The sequence below is a fragment of the Stomoxys calcitrans genome, chromosome 3, assembly GCF_963082655.1.
Source record: "Stomoxys calcitrans chromosome 3, idStoCalc2.1, whole genome shotgun sequence".
NCBI lineage: Eukaryota > Metazoa > Arthropoda > Insecta > Diptera > Muscidae > Stomoxys > Stomoxys calcitrans.
The window spans coordinates 166,935,277-166,957,863 of record NC_081554.1 but is presented as its reverse complement, the minus strand read 5'-3'; the positions used below and the strand labels follow the sequence as shown (position 1 = coordinate 166,957,863).

Here is a 22,587-nt window from a genome sequence, read left to right as displayed (position 1 = left end):
TGAAAATCGGTTCAAACAAACAAACACAAATTGATTTTTATACCCTCCATCATAAGATGGGGGTATACTAATTACGTCATCCTGTTTGTAACTACTCGAAATATTAGTCTGAGACCCCATATAGAATATGTATTCTTAATCGTCTTGACATTTTAAGTCGATCTAGCCATGTCCGTCCGTCCGTCCGTCTGTCTGTCGAAAGCACGCTAGCTTTCGAAGGAGTAAAGATAGCCGCTTGAAATTTTGCACAAATACTTCTTATTAATGTAGATCGGTTGGGATTATAAATGGGCTATATCGGTCCACATTTTGATATAGCTGCCATTTAAACCGATTTGGGATCTTGATTTCTTGAGCCGTTAGAGGGCACAAATCCTATCCGATTTGGCTGAAATTTTGCATGTGTTTTATTATGACTTCCAACAACTGTGCCAAGTATGGTCCAAATCGGTCCATAACCTGATATAGCTGCCATATAAAACGATCTTGGGTCCTGCCATCTTGAGCCTCTAGAGGGCGCAATTCTTATCCGATTGGAATGTAATTCTGCATGAGGTGTTTTGTTATGATATTCAACAACTGTGCCAAGTTTGGTTCAAATCGGTCCTTGTTTTGATATAGCTGCCATATAAACCGATCTTGGGTCTTGACTTCTTGAGCCTCTAGAGGTCGCAATTCTCATTCGATTTCAGTGAAATGTTGCTCGTAGTGTTTTGTTACCACTTTCAACAACTGTGCTCAGTATGGTTTAAATCGGTCCATAGCCTGATATAGCTGCCATATAAACCGATCTTGGATCCTGCCATCTTGAGCCTCTAGAGGGCGCAATTCTTATGCGATGACGCAATTTTTATTCGAATTGGCTGAAATTTTACAATTCTTTTGTTTTATCATATGTTGACCCAAAAAGAGATACCGGGAAAATAACTCGACAAATGCGATCAATGGTGGAGTGTATATAAGATTTGGCCCGGCCGAACTAGGCACGCTTTTACCTGTTATTCTGTAATGCAATAATAGTTGAAATGTTATTGCATATAACTCCCCTTAAGTGTTTAATTAGAGTCTTTGAAAATTGATATCCGGTAATTCAAGATCTTGTTATCACCATTGGCAAACCGGTTAAACAAACTGTAAATTATTTAATGTATAATAATAGACTTGAGCAGTTGAAATATTATATTACCCTAAAAGGGAAATATAAAAAAATTTGATTTATGATGATCAATAATTGCCCGCAACAAAAAATACTCCATATCGTAGTATCAACTTATAAATATTTCTATTCATTATAAGAAAATTTATGTTAATGTCAAATTTATTTCAATATTATTTTTGTTTAACTAAGACTAAGGGCCCAGCTAAGCTGTCAACATTTCATCATACAGGAAAAAAAACCAACTTTATTGTTTTATTTATAATGTTAAAACAAAATGTTTTTTTTTTTTATTTCCCCCCCATAATATTTCAAAAGGTCAATCATAAATTGCCATTTCGTCACTTAAGTACTTCCAAAAACAATTTTTTTTTTTTTTTTTTTTTTAAACTAGCCAGAACTGAAACAATATCAATATTTAGCTTTGACAAGTCTTGTCAACTTGAACAGATATTATAAATTCACCAAAAATATACTTGCGTCGCCTGTATGATTTTTTTTATTCTTATCACTATGCCATAAACAATTATTTGGTATATGTTTTATTCGGATGATTTTGTTTTTGGAATTTTCTAATAATTCAAATTAATTAAGCGAAATGAAATTATTATGGTGTCATTTTGAAATGAAGTCAAGTAAATGAAGAAAAAAAAAAAAAAAAAAAAAAAAAAACCTAGCTGCCATGTGTCAAGGTATCGATAGGGAATGACTGATATTTCATAAACAATCATTATTTATGCCATTTGTTATATGAGCTTGAAATGAAACAAGAAAAAATCCAATTGACAGTTTTATTGCATAGTCAAAGTACTAGCAGCAAAACAAAAAAAAAAAAAAAAGGAGAGAACTCAGCTAAGGCATGAATATATAAGGCCATAATTGATCCACAATCACTTGCATGTCAATGTCACTACTTAAGACTGCTGGCCTAACACAGCTATTAAATTCAAGCTAAGTAAGCCATTTTTCATATCTAGAATCTTGGTAGTCATTAATTGCTACCAGTTTTATGAAGTGGTGGCAAGTAATATTGGGTTGCCCAAAAAGTAATTGCGGATTTTTCATATAGTCGGCGTTGACAAATTTTTTTAACAGCTTGTGACTCTTTAAATGCATTCTTTCTTCTGTCAGTTATCAGCTGTTACTTTTAGCTTGCTTTAGAAAAAAAGTGTAAAAAAAGTATATTTGATAAAGTTCATTCTAAGTTGTATTAAAAATGCATTTACTTTCTTTTAAAAAATCCGCAATTACTTTTTGGGCAACCCAATAATTATGGGGTTTGGTTTAAAACCAAAGTTGTAAAAATTCGATAAAATTTGCTTTTCAAACAATACATTTCTTACTTTACTTTAATTGGCTATGACAGAATATTTGTTCCACTAGCCGAGCGTAGAATAGCGTTCCAAGCGCCTCGATCTTCTGCGCTCATTCTAAAATCTCTGACACCAAGTTTCGAGGTGTCTGCCACAACTTGATCTTTCCATAGGGCTTTTGGTCTTCCCGGTTTGCGGCAAACACGGTGGTAGTTTGCCTTCAAAAGACTTCTTTGCTGGAGCTTCTTCATCCATTCTGACAACATGACCTAGCCAACGCAGCCGTTGTATTTTGATGCGTGTAACTATGCTATCGTCGTCATACAGCTCATACAGCTTGTGGTTCATACTTTGCCTATATTCTCCATTAACGCAAACTGGTCCATATATTTCACGAAGAATCTTTCTCTGAAATACTCCAAGTACTGCCTCATCTGCTTTCACAAGTACCCATGCTTCAGAACCATATAACAGCACGGGCAGCATTAATGTCTTGTATAGTGTAATCTCCGTCTGTCGAGAGGTGGCCTTGTTTCTAAACTGCTTACTTAGTCCAAAGTAGCATCTGTTTGCCAGTATTATTCTTCGCTTAATCTCAAAACTGGTGTCATTCGTTTCGGTTACGCCGATGCCGAGGTAGATAAACTTACTGACTGTCTCAAAGTTGTGGCTTCCAACTTTCTCCATTTTCTTTGTCTGCTCGGTTGTGCAAGACTTTTTGAGAGTTCAAACCATCCATTTACAGCCAGACCCAATTTCACTGACTCTTTTCCGATTCTTTCAAAAGCTGCAGTTACTACTTCCGGTGACCGACCTATGATATCGATGTCGTCGGCATAGGCGAGTAGCATGTGTTCTCTTGTGATTAGTGTGCCAAATCTATTCACATCTCCATCTCTCGTATAATCTTCTCTAGCAGGATATTAAAGAGATCACACGATAGGCTGTCTCCTTGTCTGAAACCTCATTTGGTATTAAATGGTTCCGAGAGATTCTTTCCTATTCTTACTGAGGAACGCGTATCAGCAGGTGTCATCCTGCAGAGTCTTATTAATTTTGCAGGGATACCAAACTCAGACATGGCTTGAAATACCTTTGAGGCTCAAATAGGAGGTATTTTGGAGTAGAACACGAATCCGATATATATTTTCAAGACCAACTCACTGAGTGGCCGCCCATCCCCCAAAACACCCCCCAAGCCTGTCATGCTTGCCGACTATGGAAAAATGGGACTCAAATGTAGTTTATTTGGGAGAAGACCATGAATACCTTTGAACGTAAAGGAGTATCGAAAACGGCTTTGTAGTCAACAAAGAGATGGTTGGTGTCTTTTCCAGAATTTAGCGCAGTATGAATATCTGGTCTAGGGTGGATTTATATGTCCATCTCGGGTCTTTTCCAGGATTTTGCGCAGTGTGAATATCTGGTCTAGGGTGGATTTACCAGGTCTAAAGTCGCATTGATAGAGCCCAATTATCTCATTGATTTTAGGTTTTAATCTTTCACACAGTACGCTCGAGAGTATCCTGTAGGCGATGGGGTGGAGACTAATTCCTCTGTGGTTGACACATTCCGTCTTGTCTCCTTTCCTGTGTACGGGACATAGTATGCTGAGGTTCCAATCATCAGGTATGCGTTCTTCTAGCCAGATTGCGCATATAAGCTGATGCAAAAGCCTTATCAGCGTGTCGCCTCCGGTCTTAAATAGTTCAGCGGGTAATCCGTCGGCACCTGCTGCCTTGTTGTTCTTTAGTCGGGTCACTGCTACTTGGACCTTATTCTGATTAGGAGGTAAACATTCTATACCATCATCAGGAATTGCTTCTGCGGTATCCTCTTTGCCGCCAACATCGGACACTAGCAGTTGGGTAAAATGTTATTTTCATATCCTCAGCATGTTATCTGTGTCAGTTACCAGATTTCCTTCTTTGTCTCTGCAGGAGGATGTGCTTGCACCAAAGCAATCGGTTTGATGCTAAATTCTTTGGTAGAATTTCCGGACTTCATTCTGACTGTTGTAGGTTGCCCAAAAAGTAATTGCGGATTTTTTAAAAGAAAGTAAATGCATTTTTAATGAATGAATGAACTTTAATCAAATTAACTTTTTTTACACATTTTTTCTAAAGCAAGCTAAAAGTAATAGCTGATAACTGACAGAAGAAAGAATGCAATTTCAGAGTCACAAGCTGTGAAAAAATTTGTCAACGCCGACTATATGAAAAATCCGCAATTACCAATACATCTCAATTCGCTCACACTCACGTCTTTCCATTTCCTTTTTCTTTCTGCGGAATAGACTTCTCTTCTCTCTTCTTTTCTCCCTATACCTCTCCTTCATCTGACTTTGCTACAGATTGGTTGCTATATATGCCGCATTCTTGGCTTCAGTAGTATTTCGACACTCTTGGTCGTACCATGGGTTTCTTGGGGGGAGGCTTCCGGTACCCAAGTACGGATTTCGCGGCATTTTCCATGGAGTGGGAAATAGTTTGCCACTGCGCCATTATATCATCGGAACAAGGAGTGCTTTCATCAAGCAGTTGAGTCAGTCGAATGGAATATGCCGCTGCCATTTGTTGTGTTTGCAGCTTTTCAATGTCCAGCTTCCGTGCAGTGTCAGATCGTAATTTCCACGCCATGTTCAAACGGGTGCAAACCTTTGCTGCAACAAGGTAACGATCCGAATCTATATTCGCTGCACGGATCGATCGTACATCTAACACGCTGGATGAATGCCTTCCATCTATCACAACGTGATCAGTTTGGTTGCTCGTATTTTGATCGGGTGACAGTCATATGGCTTTGTGAATATTTTTAAGTTGAAATCTGGTGCTATTAATTACCATGCTTTTTGCCGCGGCGATATCTATCAGCCTCTACCCAATACTTCACGCTATCTCATGGAGGCTAAATTTTCCGACTATTGGACCAAAAATGTCTTCCTTCCCTATTTTCGCTTTAAAATCTCCCAGAACGATTTTAACATCATGGGCGGGGCAGCGGTCATATTCTCTCTCTAGGAGCTCGTTGAAAATATCTTTGGTCTGCTCTTCTTTGTCTTCTGTCGGGGCTTGGCTTTGGCTTTTATGCGGATTGTGGCTTTTATGCGGATTGTGGCTTTTATGCGGTTTGTGGCTTTTATGCGGTTTGTGGCATTTATGCGGATTGTGGCTTTTATGCGGATTGTGGCTTTTATGCGGATTGTGGCTTTTATGCGAATTGTGGCTTTTATGCGGATTGTGGCTTTTATGCGGATTGTAGCTTTTATGCGGATTGTGGCTTTTATGCGGATTGTGGCTTTTATGCGAATTGTGGCTTTTATGCGGATTGTGGCTTTTATGCGGATTGTGGCTAGCCTTTTATCCACCGGAGTAAAGCTGGAGTTAAGGGGTTTCAGTCTTCGACTAACCACAAATCCACAGCCAAATCCATGCCTCGTGTTATGGCAACTATAGCACAGTTCGTCACCGTTTGGTGTTGTAGTGACGCCATTTCCAGTCCATCGCACTTCCTGTAAGGCGGTAATATCCGCCTTGTACTTCTCTAATGCATCTGCCAGCGCTTATACTGCACCTTCTCTATAAAGAGTGAGGACATTGCAGGTGCAGATCCTTTAATCATTGTCCCTTTTTTCATTTGCGTGGGTCGTCAACCTTGGGGGGGTGGTCCGTTTTTACTATTCCTTTGTTTCTCATAGTATTGGGTTGCCCAAAAAGTAATTGCGGATTTTTTAAAAGAAAGTAAATGCATTTTTAATAAAACTTAAAATGAACTTTAATCAAATATACTTTTTTTACACTTTTTTCTAAAGCAAGCTAAAAGTAACAGCTGATAACTGACAGAAGAAAGAATGCAATTACAGAGTTACAAGCTGTGAAAAAATTTGTCAACGCCGACTATATGAAAAATCCGCAATTACTTTTTGGGCAACCCAAAGTTCTCAGTTTTCCGGGGGTGGGTTACTGGCCCAGCGCCCCAACCGCATGGGTTTTGTGGGATTGCACACGTAGGCCTCGTGGAGGCGAGTCGCTTGATCCAAGATCCGACGCCGCCCCTAACCTAGGAACAGACGCTGATGTTGGCCATTGGTTATTTGAAGGCGCCAATAACTCGGCTTGTCATCTCGAGTATCATTGGCACTCAGTATTTAATAAAGATCCAGTGCAAGCTGACTCCTCACTGAGACTCTCCTCTCGAAAATCAAACAATCATTACTCGCAAATATTTGTACAGTAAGCCTACCCCAATACTCCATATCTTGTTAATATCTCTAAGTCTTGAGGGGAAAGAAACATCTGCAATTCCCTACTTTTTGCCTTAAAGCTAGACAAAAAAACCATAATTTTTTCTTTCCATCCATTTTCCCCTCTTCTTATAAACGATTTTGTAACATTTATGTTATTGTCAATATGGAATTTTGTTTTTTTTTTTAATAACATTGTTGCCTTGTTTTCTTTGCTCGGCCATCGATCCATCCATCTGTCCGCCTATCACCTCTCATTCATTTATTCTACATCTACTTTTCGCATGCATACATATTTTGTTTTTCTATATTTTTTGTGTGTTTTTTTTTTTCTGTTCGTTATGATATTTGTGCATGACCTTATAACCAATAAATTTATTAATAGTTTTAATATAAATTATTAAACTTAAAATCTATACATTATTATTAGCCAATAACAGTGATATTGACACATGATACTAATTTGCTGTTGCGCTTTTTTTTATTTTTCTTCAAGCGAAAAAATTATGATTTATAGCTACCCCTTTAGATATGAGATAGCAAATGAATGTTGAAAAAAAGTAGATCGATACTCTAGGGGACGAGGAAGGAGGCCAGAGATTGCAATGTGTAACATTTTGTTAAAAGCATTCGGTAATGCATTTATAGAGATTAAAAGTCAAGAGGTGTTATTATTGATTTTTGGAATATAAATCAAAAGGAGTGCTTGGAGTAGGGGTAACTGTAACAAAACAAGTAAAAAGGCTTTAAGTTCGGCCGGGCCGAACTTTGGATACCCACCACCTCGGGTATATATGTAAACCACCTTTCGTCAAAACCCGGTAAAAAATTTATACCTTATGCCCCATAGCAGCTATATCGAAATATATTCCGATTTGGAACGAATAGTAATAAGTACAAATAATTGTTCATTTGTGTATAGCAAAATATTGATCTTCTTAGAAGCTATATACCAAAATAAACCGATCTGAACCATATACATCACGGATGTCGAAAAGCCTAATATAAGTCAATGTGTCAAATTTCAGTAAAATCGAATTATATATGGGTGTTTTATGGGGCAAAGACTTTTAATCGAGATATCGGTCTATGTTGCAGCTATATCAAAATCTGGATTGATTTGGGCCAAGTTGCAGAACAATATTGAAGAGCCTAATAGAACACACTGTCCCAAATTTTGCCGAACTCGTACAATAAATGCGCCTTTTATGGCCCCAAAACCTTAAATCGAGAGATCGGTCTATATGGCAGCTATATTTAAATCTAAACCGATCTGGGCCAAATTGAAGGAGGATGTTGAAGGGCCCAACACAACTCATTGTCCCAAATTGCAGCAAAATCGGATAATAAATGTGGATTTTATGGGCCTAAGACCTTAAATCGAGAGATCGGGCTATATGGCAGCTATACTCAAATCTGAACCGATCTGGGCCAAATTAAAGGAGGATGTTGAAGGGCCCAACACAACTCACTGTCCTAAATTTCGGCGAAATCGGACTATAAATGCGCCTTTTATGGCCCCAAAGCCTTAAATCGAGAGATCGGTCTATATAGCAGCTATATTCAAATCTTAACCGATCTGGGCCATATTGATGAAAAATGTCGAATAGCCTAACACAACTCACTGTCACAAATTTCAGCAACATCGGATAATAAATGTAGCTTTTATGCGCCGAATACCCTATATCGGTGGATCGGTCTAGATGACAGGTATATCCAAATCTGGACCGATCTGAGCCAACTTCAAGAAGAATGTTGAAAGGCCTAACACATGTCACTGTCCCAAATTTCGGCGACATCGTACAATAAATGCGCCTTTTATGGTCACAAAACCTTAAATCGAGAGATTGGTCTATATGGCAGCTATATCCAAATCTGGACCGATCTGAACCAAATTGACGGAGGATGTCGAAGGGCCCAACGTAACTCACTGTCCCATATTTCAGCAAAATCGGATAATAAATGTGGCTTTTATGGGCCTAAGACCCTAAATCGGAGTATCGGTCTATATGGCAGCTATATCTAAATTTAGACCGATCTGAGCCAAATTGACGCAGGATGTCGAAGGGCCCAACGTAACTCACTGTCCCATATTTCAGCAAAATCGGATAATAAATGTGGCTTTTATGGGCCTAAGACCCTAAATTGGAGGATCGGTCTATATGGTAGCTATATGTAAATTTAGACCGATCTGAGCCAAATTGACGAAGGATGTCGAAGGGTCTAACACAACTCACTGTCCCAAATTTCAGCAAAATCGGATAATAAATGTGGCTTTTATGGGCCTAAGACCCTAAATCGGAGGATCGGTCTATATGGCAGCTATATCCAAATTTGGACCGATCTAGGCCAAATTGACGGAGGATGTCGAAGGGCTTAACGCAACTCACTGTCCCAAATTTCAGCAAAATCGGATAATAAATGTGGCTTTTATGGGCCTAAGACCCAAAATCGGCGGATCGGTCTATATGGGGGCTATATCAAGATATAGTCCGATATAGCCCATCTTCAAACTTAACCTGCTTATGGACAAAAAAAGAATCTGTGCAAAATTTCAGCTCAATATCTCTTGTTTTAAAGACTGCAGCGTGATTTCAACAGACAGACAGACAGACGGACGGACATGCCTAGATCGTCTTAGATTTTTGCGCTGATCCAGAATATATATATTGTATAGGGTCGGAAATGGATATTTCGATGTGTTGCAAACGAAATGACAAAATGAATAAACCCCCATCCCTCGGTGGTGGGTATAAAAACTTATAAATCTTTGCTATGATTTGTTTGACACTAAGCCAAGTTCTTTTGGATTTAAGGTAGAGGATATATCAGAGCAGGATTTCTATGATATACACAGGTAGAACTTACAAGTAAGAGCGTGCTAAGTTCGACCGGGTCGAATCTTATATACCCTCCACAATGGATGGCATTTGTCGAGTTCTATGCGCGGTTTCTCTTGTTAGGCAAACAAAGAATATTGAATAAGAACTGTTATGCTATTGGAGATATATCAAGTTATGGTACGATTCGGACCATAAATGAGTGCTGAATATTGTAGAAGTCATTGTGCAATATTTCAGTTCATTCGGATAAAGATTGCGCCTTGTAGGGGCTCAAGAAGCAAAATCGGGAGATAGGTTTATATGGGAGCTGTATCAAGCTAGTGATCGATTCAGACAATATTAGACACGTATGTTGAAGGTCATGAGAGAAGCTGTTTTATAAAATGTGTGCCAAACTGGATAAGAATTGCGATCTCTAGAGGCTCAAGAAGTCAAGATCCCAGATCGTTTTATAAGGCAGCTATATCAAAACATGGACCGATTTAAACCATACATAGCACCATACATATAACCATACATTAGCACAAGTCATAGCAAAACACCTCATGCAAAATTTCAGCCAAATCGGATGACATTTGCGCCTTCAAGAGGCTCAAGAAGTCAAGACCCAAGATCGATTTATATGGCAGTTATATCAAAACATGGACCGATTTGGCCCATTTACAGTACCAACCGACCTACACTAATAGGAAGTATTTGTGCAAAATTTCAGGCGCGTAGCTTTACTCCTTCGAAAGTAAGCGTGCTTTCGACGGACAGACGGATGGACGGACATGGCTGGATCGACTCATATACTTTATGGGGTCTCAGAAGCATATTTCGAGGTATTACAAACAGAATGACGAAATTTGTATATCCCCATCCAATGGTGGAGGGTATAAAAATTTGGGGTAGTATATGTAGGGGTTGTATATGTAGGATAGTATATGTAGCGCAGGGGTTGGTATGTCCGCCTATGACTCTGAACGCCTGGGTTCAAATCCTGGCGAGACTATCAGAAATTAAACCCTCCACCATATTATACCCTCCACTATAGGATGGGGGTATACTAATTTCGTCATTCTGTTTTTAACTACTCGAAATATTTGTCTGAGACCCCGTAAAGTATATATATTCATGATCGTTGTGACATTTTATTTTGATCTAGCCTGTCCGTCCATCTGTTCATCCGTCTGTCCGTCCGTCCGTCTGTCTGTCGAAAGCACGCCAACTTTCGAAAGAGTAAAGCTTGTCGCTTGAAATTTTGCACAAATACTTCTTATTAGTGTTGGTCGGTTGGGATTGTAAATGGGCCAAAATCGGTCCATAACCTGATATAGCTGCCATATAAACCGATCTTGGGCCTTGACTTCTTGAGCCTCTAGAGGGCGCAATTCTTATCCGATTGGAATGGAATTTCGCACGACGTGTTTTGTTATGATACCCAACAACTGTGCCAGGTATGGTTCAAATCGGTTTATAACCTGATATAGCTGCCATATAAACCGATCTTGGGTCTTGACTTCTTGAGCCTCTAGAGGGCACAATTCTTATCCGATTTGAATGAATTTTTGCACGAAGTATTTCGTTATGATATCCAACAACTGTGCCAAGTATGGTTGAAATCGGTACATAATCTGATATAGCTGCCATATAAACCGATCTTGGGTCTTGACTTCTTGAGCCTCTAGAGGGCGCAATTCTTATCCGATTTGAATGAATTTTTGCACGAAGTATTTCGTTATGATATCCAACAACTGTGCCAAGTATGGTTGAAATCGGTTCATAACCTGATATAGCTGTCATATAAACAGATCTGGGGATTTGACTTCTTGAGCTTTTAGAGGGCGCAATTCCTATCCGATTTGGCTGAAATTTTGCATGAGGTGTTTTGTTATGACTTACAATAAATGTGTCGCATAAGGTTCAAATCGGTTCATAACCTGATATAGCTGCCATATAAACTGATCTGGGATCTTGACTTCTTGACCCCTAGAGGTCGCAATTATTATCCGATATGCCTGAAATTTTGTACGACGGATCCTCTCATTACCCTCAACATACGTGTTTATTATGGTCTGAATCGGTCTATAGCCTGATACAGCTCCCATATAAATTGATCACTCTATTTTACTTTTCTTGAGCCCCCAAAGGGCGCAATTCTTATTCGAATTGGCTGACATTTTACACAGGTCTCCAACATATAATTTAATTGTGGTCCAAACCGGACCATATCTTGATATAGCTCGAATAGCAGAGCAAATCTTTTCTTTTATCATTTTTTTGCCTAAGAAGAGATGCCGGGAAAAGAACTCGACAAATGCGATCCATGGTGGAGGGTATAAAAGATTCGGCCCGGCCGAACTTAGCACGCTTTTACTTGTTTCCATTAAAAATTCACGATGTAGGTATTTCATCATATTTTGCATTTTTCCGATACTCAGAACAATATTGAATAGTTTTTTCTTACAATTCCATGCAAGTTCAGGAAGAAGTAGGTGGGGTCTGTAGGAATTTGTTTGTTTTGAGTTGGGATATTACATCACGTTTTACATATTTCTTATACCCAGCAATTGTTTTATAGTTTTTTTTTTCATTTCCATGCAAATACACGCTGAAGTAGATAGGGACAGTAGGAACCGATGTAATCCAATTTGGGATGATTCACTATATTTAGAGTTTTTCTCGTTAACGAATTTTATATTTAATATATAAAACTATGTTTTATAATTTTTTTTCAGTTTCATTCAAATCCATGAAGTAGTAGTTGGGAACAGTTGGAATTAATATATTTCAATGCAATGCACATTTTTTGTAGATTTTCTATAGCCGAACGATTTCCCATAACTTTCAATCAGTTTTCAGAATAGTCAAAAGTTTTTTTAATTATTTTTTTTAATGGGATATTAGATGGGGACAGAGTTGTTGCACTTCGGCACGCCGTTTGAACTCGGCTATAAAAAGGAGGTCCTTTATCATTGAGCTTAAAAACTTGAATCGGACTGCACTCATTGATATGTGAGAAGTTTGCCCCTGTTCCTTAGTGGAATGTTCATGTGCAAAATTTGCATTTGCAGTAGATGGGGACAGTAGGAATCGTAACGTTTAAACATATTTACATTTTGAAAATACCCAAATTTAATTTTCGTCACCTTTTTATTTGTTTTTTTTTTTTTTTAAGTTAAAAGTCATCAATTATTATTTCAATGAGGCCTTCTCATTGTAGTTTTAAGACATCAAGCCTTATATTTTAGTTTCTAAAGCATAAATGCATTTTTTTTTAATTTCTTTCTTTTCTGTTTTGCATGTATGCTTTGTACTCAAAGCGCATTGCTCTTGATTCCATTGAAATATGTCAATTTATTTTAATTGAATATCTCAACATAGAGCAAGAGAAGAAAAAAAAAAATAATGTCGCGAAAAACAGCCACAGCAAAAAAAACAAAAAAAAAAAACAAGTAAAAGCGTGCTAAGTTCGGCCGGGCCGAATCTTATATACCCTCCACCATGGATCGCATTTGTCGAGTTCTTTTCCCGGCATCTCTTCTTAGGCAAAAAAGGATATAAGAAAAGAGTTGCTCTGCTATTAAAACGATATCAAGATATGGTCCGGTTTGGACCTCAATTAAATTATATGTTGGAGACCTGTGTAAAATTTCAGCCAATTCGTATAAGAATTGCGCCCACTGGGGCTCACGAAGTAAAATAAAGAGAACGATTTATATGGGATCTGTATCGGGACTTAGACCGATTCAGACCATAATAAACACGTTTGTTGATGGTCATGAGAGGATCCGTCGTACAAAATTTCAGGCATATCGGATAATAATTGCGACCTCTAGGGGTCAAGAAGTCAAGATCCCAGATCGGTTTATATGGCAGCTATATCAGGTTATAAACCGATTTGAACCTTATTTGACACAGTTGTTGAAAGTAAAAATAAAATACGTCATGCAAAATTTCAGTCAAATCGGATGGGAATTGCGCCCTCTAGAAGCTCAAGAAGTCAAATCCCCAGATCTGTTTATATGACAGCTATATCAGGTTATGGACCGATTTGAACCATACTTGGCACAGTTGTTGGATATCATAACGAAATACTTCGTGCAAAAATTCATTCAAATCGGATAAGAATTGCGCCCTCTAGAGGCTCAAGAAGTCAAGACCCAAGATCGGTTTATATGGCAGCTATATCAGGTTATGGACCGATTTTAACCATACTTGGCACAGTTGTTGGGTATCATAACAAAACACGTCGTGCGAAATTCCATTCCATTCGGATAAGAATTGCGCCATCTAGAGGCTCAAGAAGTCAAGACCCAAGATCGGTTTATATGGCAGCTATATCAGGTTATGGATCGATTTGAACCATACTTGGCACAGTTGTTGGATATCATAACAAAACACGTCGTGCAAAATTTCATTTCAATCGGATAAGAATTGCGCACTCTAGAGGCTCAAGAAGTCAAGACCCAAGATCGGTTTATATGGCAGCTATATGAGGTTATGGACCGATTTGAACCATACTTGGCACAGTTGTTGGATATAATAACAAAACACGTCGTGCAAAATTTCATTCTGATCGGATAAGAATTGCGCACGCTAGAGGCTCAAGAAGTCAAGACCCAAGATCGGTTTATATGGCAGCTATATCAGGTTATGGACGGATTTGAACTATACTTGGCACAGTTGTTGGATATCATAACAAAACACGTCGTGCAAAATTTCATCCCAATCGGATAAGAATTGCGCACTCTAGAGGCTCAAGAAGTCAATACCCAAGATCGGTTTATATGACAGCTATATCAAAACATGGACCGATATGGCCCATTTACATTACCAACCGACCTACACTAATAAGAAGTATTTGTGCAAAATTTCAAGCGGCTAGCTTTACTCCTTCGGAAGTTAGCGTGCTTTCGACAGACAGACGGACGGACGGACGGACATGGCTAGATCGACATAAAATGTCGCGACGATCAAGAATATATATACTTTATGGGGTCTCAGACGAATATTTCGAGTAGTTACAAACAGAATGACGAAATTAGTATACCCCCCATCTTATGGTGGAGGGTATAAAAACGAAAATTAATTGCATCGATGGAAATGACAAAACAGCTGGAAATCGTTGTCAGTGAATCATTGGAGGTCACCTACGAACATGTGTGCTTTTTTAGTTATTTAAATGATATATAGATGTCTCCAGTCTGGGACACACACATGCAGCAAATTAAAAACCTGTCAAAACTTGCGTGATGGCGTATAGATATAGATATTCAGGCTTTGGGTGGGGAAGGTTACCTTCCTCGTAGTCTTAATAATAATTCGCTAAAATAAAACACACACACACACACAGACATGCTTATAAATTGAGAAAACTCTGGCAAAAAAGAAAAATGACAAATGATTTATGTATGTAGGATTTTTTTTTATTGACACTAAAACGACGATGACTCATGATTTATCAATCATCGTCACCATCATCATCGTCGTCGTCATTATCATCAAACGTTTGTCATTAACACTATCCGCACCTTTTTGTTGATATCAATACTGTGTGGAATATAGAGATTTTGTCAAGTTGCAAAAATTGTGTTGTCAATCACTAGCTTTGCCTGAGCCAACCAGGGTGCTGTCTCTGTTTGTTTCCCAAAGCACTAGCATTTTGCCTAAGCTCGCTAATAGGAAATAATGGAAAATATGTCCCATTCAATCTTCATTGATCTGGTCTGATCTTTAGAACATATATTCCCATTGTTGGGAAGAGAAAAAAATGTTTTATTACCATCATGACAGGGGCACAGTGGGGCAAAAGTGATAGGTTTTAATCTTATATAAAAAAATCAATTTGTGAGTTCCTTATAGACTCAGAAACGGCTGAACCGATTTTCTTGAAATTTTCACAGATGGTGCATAATGAACCCGTGGTGAAAAAAGGGTACTACATTTTTTGATATTTGAAGGGGGGGGGGCGGACCCTCCCCTTTACCCTAATTTTCAGAAACGCCAGATCTCCGAGATGGCTGGTGCGATTTAAGCAAAATTTTGTGTGCTTTCCCTAAAAATAAAAATTTGGTATCCAAATTTCGGATGGGGTACCTAGGGTGGCTGCCCCACCCTAAAACCTACCAAACATATATTTAGACCAATCACGACAATATGGGACTCAAATGAAAGGTATTTAGGATAAGAAAACGTATCTGATATCCAAGTGCTAGGGGGACCACCCCATGCCCCAAAGCACCCCTAAATTGGCCATATTTACTGACCATTTGAATATGGGACTCAAATGAAAGGTATTTGCGAGTAAAATACGAATCTGATATCCAAATATGGGACCAAGTGTTTGGGGGCAGCCTCTTACCAAAAACATCTCCCAAAGGGGACAAATTTATGACCATAGCAATATGGGGCTCAAATGAAAGGTCTTTGGGAGTAAAGCACGAATTTCATATCAATATTCGGAAAAAGTGTCTATGGGGCCACCCCACAACACCACCCAAATATTGGGTTGCCCCAATATTGTAATTGCGGATTTTTCATATAGTCGGCGTTGACAAATTTTTTCACAGTTTGTGACTCTGTAATTGCATTCTTTCTTCTATCAGTTATCAGCTGTTACTTTTAGTTTGCTTTAGAAAAAAAGTGTAAAAAAAGTATATTTGATTAAAGTTCATTCTAAGTTTTATTAAAAATTCATTTACTTTCTTAAAAAAAATCCGCAATTACTTTTTGGGCAACCCAATAGAAAGTATTTGATAACTTTTGCAATGTGAGACTCAAATAAGAGAGTTTTTAAAGTGGAACACGAATCCGATACAAATTTTCAAGGCCAACTCATTGAGTGGCCGCCCATCCGCCAAAACACCCTAAGCCGGTCATGTTTGCCGACTATGGAAATATGGGGCTCAAATTAAAGGTATGTGGGAGTAGACCACGTATCTGATATCAACATTAGGGGCCAACTGTCTAGGGGACGTCCCACCCCCCAAATATGAAGTATTTGCTCACCATGAAAATGTGGGTCTTAAAGAAAATGGAGTTCGATATTGATAGTTGTTATGGCCAATACCCCAAACCGGACATATTTGCTGACTTTTGCAATAAGGAGTTTAAATGAGATTAGAAAACGAATTTGATAACCAATTTTCAGGGCAATGGCAATATGGAGTTCAAATAAATGATATATAGATATATGAGAATGGAGCACATTGCTGATATATTTTCAGGGCTTAGAATTTTGGGGGACCACCCCAATCCCCAAAACACCCCTAAATCGGGCATATTTACGGACCATGACAATGTGGGGTTTAAATGAAAGGTATTGAGGGGTAGAGTAAGAATTTATACCCATTTTGGGGACCAATTTTCTGGGGGTCAAACCCTTTCCCAAAATATCCCATAAACAGCAACTTTTTAGGGACCATGAAAGAAGAGCACTATGCTGATATTTTTTCAGGGCCAAGTATCTGGGGGACCACCAAATCGCATACGTCAGTCAAAAATTTGCTAGGCTTGATATTTAAAGCGATCCATTATAACACTAAGCAAATTTCTAAACTAGTTCTTCTCAGTGTACACAATTCTGCGCAACCTATGCAACAATTTTGAAAAATGTATGGAGGACAACAATTATTTTGGTTTTCTATAAATCTTTAGAAAATCTCCACCACCCTCAAAGTTTGTATTAACTGGGGTAGTGGTGGGGTTTAATATGTGCTTGGGTCCACTATAGCACTGTGCAGTTTTTAATGGGTTAATAAGTTTTTTCTGTGTATTAAAATTCAAAAATTTTTGAAAAATTTATTGAGAACAAAAATTAATTCATGTCTTTTCATAAATCCCTAGAAAATCTACACACTATTTTAAATTTTAATTACCCTGCGTGGTGGTCTTTATGTCTGCTTTGGGTCCATTATACCTCTGCGCAGTTTTTGATTTATCCCGCAGTTTTTTGCTCTGTGTATTCACAATTCTGCGTTACCCATCCGAAATTTGCTAAGAAAATTTATTGAGAACAAAAATTAATTCATTTTGTGATGAATCCCTAGGAAATCCCCTACATCAATCAAAAGTTTTATTACGTTCTATGCTCGGCTTAATGTTTGTTATGGTCCACTGTTACACTGTGCGTTTTTTGTGCATGACAATGCCACACGTTTTTTTGTTTTTATTATTCGCCATTACTCTGCCATGTCTCGATACCAGAACGACTACGCCACTAGAGAGAGAGATGATGAAAACGAAGATTAATAAAAAATTGTGTTTTTTTTTATTTAGATTTTAGATTTTAATATAGCCCCATACATACCTAGGAGATATGGTTTTTTCTATTTTTGCTTTATATCGTCGTTTCGCTTGATTTGCATAACAAATAAAAACGTTGACATATTGTGAGCTATTTTTAAGATTAGTTGAAATCATTTAGTGGTGATAGAGAACATTTTTCAAAAGTTAATGGGTTCCCCCGCCCCAGTAGGTTGCTGCTGCTGCCTGCTCTTTCGTCGTTATGGCCACAGTGACAGTCGTTTAGATTTAGTCGAAGAGGTGGGGAGAAATATGGCCACGAATCGAGTAGGAGGTTTTGTTTGTTGTTGTTTTTTTTTTTTTAATTTTGTTTTACCTCACCCAAATTGAAGGAGATTTATTACCTTGCTAATCAATTTCCTCTACTCTCCTTCTACTTGCAGAGCTTTGCCCACAGCACGGCCGCGATCGACAGAGTCTGCCAATTCCAGTGAGCGCTGTCCCTCGCATGAATCGAATTCCTCGGAAAATGGTAAGGATCATCGTGAGAACAGCCTTAGCCAAGCGCCAGCCGGAGTTCTGCCATTGCCCTCATCGCCGGGGGCGTTTCCAGCCATTCCAAATATGCCAGCCCAACCACCCTCCATGGAGGCCTATTTACACATGGTAGCCGCGGCTGCCCAACAATATGGCTTCCCCTTGGGTGCAGGTCCCCGCTTGCCCTTGCCATTGCCCACAGAGGCTGCCCAAGCAGCTGCGGCCGCTTTCAAAATGCCCCCACAAGCCTCACCCACGGCTTCCAGCAATCATTCCGAGGCTTTGGATTTTCGTACAAATCCCTATGCTCGTTCTGGCTCCGCAGAGCCTGTTGCCTCCGACGAAGAAGAGGAGGAGGAAGAGGTCAATGATGGCAATAATCCCTTGGATTTGTCCTGCGGCACACGCAAGCGTTCGGCGGAGGATGAGACAGAAGCAGATGCTTCCTTGGGGCAAATTCAAGTGAAGAAAATTTTCAAATCCGATAGTCCACCTTTGGCAGCGGCGCCTCCACCAGCCCAGCAAGTTCCTCCCAATCATATGATGCCAGGAGTTAATCCCTATTTGGCAGCAGTGGCAGCGGCCAATATTTTCCGTTCGGGACAATTTCCCGATTGGAATGGCAAGAGTGATCTGGTGGTGGATCCTTTGGAGAAAATGTCTGATATTGTGAAGGGGCCACGCAAAGAAAAGAATTCTCGTCCCTCGTCCAACTCACAGGCGAATGCCCAACCTGTTACCCCACAGCCACCAGCTCCAGTGCAAAGTGCGCCAGCCCCACCACCAGCCAGTGAGGGCATCACCAAGACCAGACACAATATCTGGCAGTCCCACTGGCAGAACAAAGGAGTGGCCAGCTCGGTGTTTAGATGTGTTTGGTGCAAGCAAAGCTTCCCCACCCTGGAGGCCCTTACCACCCACATGAAGGATAGCAAGCATTGCGGGGTGAATGTTCCACCTTTTGGCAATTTGCCTACGGCCAATGAGCGTCCACCACCACCTAGCCAACCTCCACCAGGTGCCAATCATCTAAGGCAGCCCCACAATAAAGGCAACAATTCGGGTCCTTCGCAGGCGGCCAAAAATGCATTCCAGTATCGCGGCGACCCTCCCACTCCTTTGCCCCGCAAACTGGTGCGTGGTCAAAACGTTTGGCTGGGCAAGGGTGTGGAACAGGCCATGCAAATTCTGAAATGCATGCGCTGTGGCGAAAGCTTCCGTTCCCTCAATGAGATGACCAAACACATGCAAGAGACTCAGCATTATACCAATATCCTGTCGCAGGAGCAAACGATCTCAATGAAGTCCACTCCGAACTCAGCGCCAGGTGAAAGCAAAGAAGGCCAAAGTCTTAGTTCCGAAGAAAGTCGCACCCTCAGTGCTGTGCTTACCTGCAAGGTTTGCGACAAGGCTTTCAACTCCTTGGGGGACCTCAGCAATCACATGGCCAAAAACAATCACTATGCCGAACCCCTAATGCAGTCCATGGGTGGAGGAGCGGCCGGCAATCGCAAAAGACCGGCTCCCAAAAAGCGAGAGAAATCCTTGCCAGTACGCAAACTCTTGGAGATGAAGGGAGCCCAGGATCAGCTGGAACAGGAAATGGAGATGCAGAAAATGCAACGCCCTGGCATGGGTCCAGGTTCCGATAAAACTGAGGCTGCTTTATTTGCCGAGCGCATGCGTCAATACATCTCGGGCATTAAGCCCGATGAACCTGCCAAAAATCACATGGCAGCCTCCAATGTACTTAACAAAACCAAATCGCCCGACTTGCTAGAGCCAAAAAATGGAGCCACCAAGGCAGCACCCGGCTCCTCTTCTGTACTGAGTGCCATTGAGCAAATGTTCACCACTAGTTTTGATACACCACCACGCCATGCCAGTCTGCCGGCCACAAGTCCTTCCAATTCGTCCACTAAAAATACCTCACCTGTGGCTTCCAATATCCTTAAGCGCTTGGGTATCGATGAGAATGTTGACTATAACAAGCCCTTGATAGATACATCGGATCCCTATTACCAGCACTACCGTTACACCAGCAGTGAACGCAGTGCCAGCGAGTGCAGTGCTGAGACCCATAATGATTCGCGCAAAATGGAGAATCCCACACCAGACAAAAGCTATCAGGAGGAGGCCATTGCAGCCTCCCACAAAATGGATTGTGATGTGGATATAAAAAGAGAAATGGAAAAAAATGATGCGGAATGTGCCACCAATCTAAGTGTGGATGCGGTGCCAAAAATCAAGCAGGAAATCAAAGCTGAAATCGATGATGAGGGGGATGATGACGAGCCTCGCATACAAAGTCCAAAGGAGAGATCAGCAGCAGCCTCGGGCTCAGCTGCTGATGGCAATGCTGTCAACTCCAATGGCACCGATTACTCGCTGAACAACAACAACAACAACAACAATAACACCAAAGAATGCCAAGCGCAATCTCCCAAATTGGCCACTAGTCCCCAGTCACGCCTGCTGCCGCCACGCAGTCCCACCGACAGCCATCGTTCACTGACTCCCAAGTCTCCGGCCTCGAGCATCAAGTCCTACGATGGGGGCGAGAAGAAATACCCCAGTGACTCCCTAAATGCCCTCTCGTCCATGTTCGATTCGTTGGGCAGCACCACCAACTCCTCGACCCTCAGCAACCGGCCCCAGCCCCAGAACACCTCATCCCTGCTAAGCGCCAAACTCGATTCGCCCGAGAATCTGACCACCTCGAATTCATTAGCTGCTCTACGTCAATTCTGCATTAAGAAAGAGAAAACCGCTTAAAAACGCTCTCCAACTTATTTCGTTTTTATTTTTCATTTCTATTATGGGAAACAGTGTGAAAAACATATTTTTTGTTTTTGCTATAATTTCGTTGGCGCCCAACGTCTCGCTCTCGGAGTCAGCCGCGAAATTATGATTTCTGTTTTTAAATCACAATTAAAAAAAAAAAAAGAAGAGAACAACGCTCTTTTAGCTGGCCACCGGCAAGTAGGAACAAGCGCGCTAAAGGCGAAGCAGAAAGTCTAGAACGCCCCAGAGAAAAGAAGGCCACGTGTTTGACTGATTTTGAATAATTCTCAATAACTAGACGACGACACCAACACTACTCCAAAGTCTTCTGTACTTTTAGCGTGTTACAGCAGCCAATACAAAACCGGAAGCTCGCTTGCTTTTCTTTCGACCCCGCTATGGGAGAAAAGAGTGTTGATGAGAGATTATGTTTTCGAGAGTAACCCTGATGCTATGAAAGAGAGCCGGAGAGTCTATGGATGAGTTAACTCTCCCACTCTCAGCAGGGTAAGGAAAAAGAGAGTGAGGCTCTGCGCAGCCAACGCAACAGTGAGAATGATGCTGTTGCAACTTGTGAGCATGCCACATTAAAAGGCACACGAGTGTTACATAGAGCGGGCGATCAATGAGCAGTGAGAGTGAGCTAGAGAAACAAAGATGAGGTGCACAGAGTGGAAAAGAGAAAAGCAGCTAGTAAGGATTGCAAGATTTATTGCCGAGATAGAAAGAGAGACTGGATATTGAAAACCGTCTTTAAGGTTTAAGAGAAAGATGAAAAAAAATATAAAAAATGAAATCAAAAAAAAAAAAAACACAACACATGAAGAGAAAATTTTGAATAACCCCAAAATGCCAAACCCTAAATGAGACTTAAATGAATTAAGTTCAAAGCAACATAGATAAAAGGTAAATATAAAAAAACAAATATTTTAAAATTAAAAACAAAAAAATGTTTTAGTGCTTCTTTTTATTTTAAAACCCATGGGCTTTGATTTTGTTTCCTTTAAGAATGGAAAGTAAAACAAAAATTCTTTAAAAAAAAATTTGGGCAAAATGTGGTGTGCTGTAAATGTATTGGGCAGGCTACGTAGATCGCGATTTCGATGCTGTTTACAGCTTCATCATCTGTCCGATATGACATCAAAATATTGCATGCTTCCACCTACAGACTAATTAGTCAGCTGTGCAATGGTAGACGCATGCCTCTTTGTTCGTCTCAACCACATTTTGCCTTAACTTTTTAAAAATGGTTTTTATTTGACTTTAAATTTTACTCAGAAGCAAAATCAAGGTCCATTGGTTTCAACTGGACAATGAAATCCATAAATAAAAAAAAAAAAAATAAAAATATTGACAAGTCTTCAAAATAATTAGAGATGAGATTTGAAAAATTATTGCCCAAAAAGTAATTGCGGATTTTTTAAAAGAAAGTAAATGCATTTTTAATAAAACTTAGAATGAACTTTAATCAAATATACTTTT

The 22,587-nt window shown here is 39.9% G+C and overlaps 1 protein-coding gene across 1 annotated transcript in view; it reads left to right on the top strand.

The window, feature by feature from the left end:
• Window positions 1–21,926, top strand: part of LOC106094873 (protein teashirt) — a 34,686-nt gene extending 12,760 nt beyond the window's left edge. The window contains exon 2 of the mRNA XM_059365219.1: window positions 18,228–21,926. Coding sequence (XP_059221202.1) covers window positions 18,228–21,096 — 2,869 coding nt within the window. The 3' untranslated portion in view covers window positions 21,097–21,926. The remainder of the gene's footprint in view (window positions 1–18,227) is intronic.
• The last annotated feature ends 661 nt before the right edge of the window (window positions 21,927–22,587 follow it).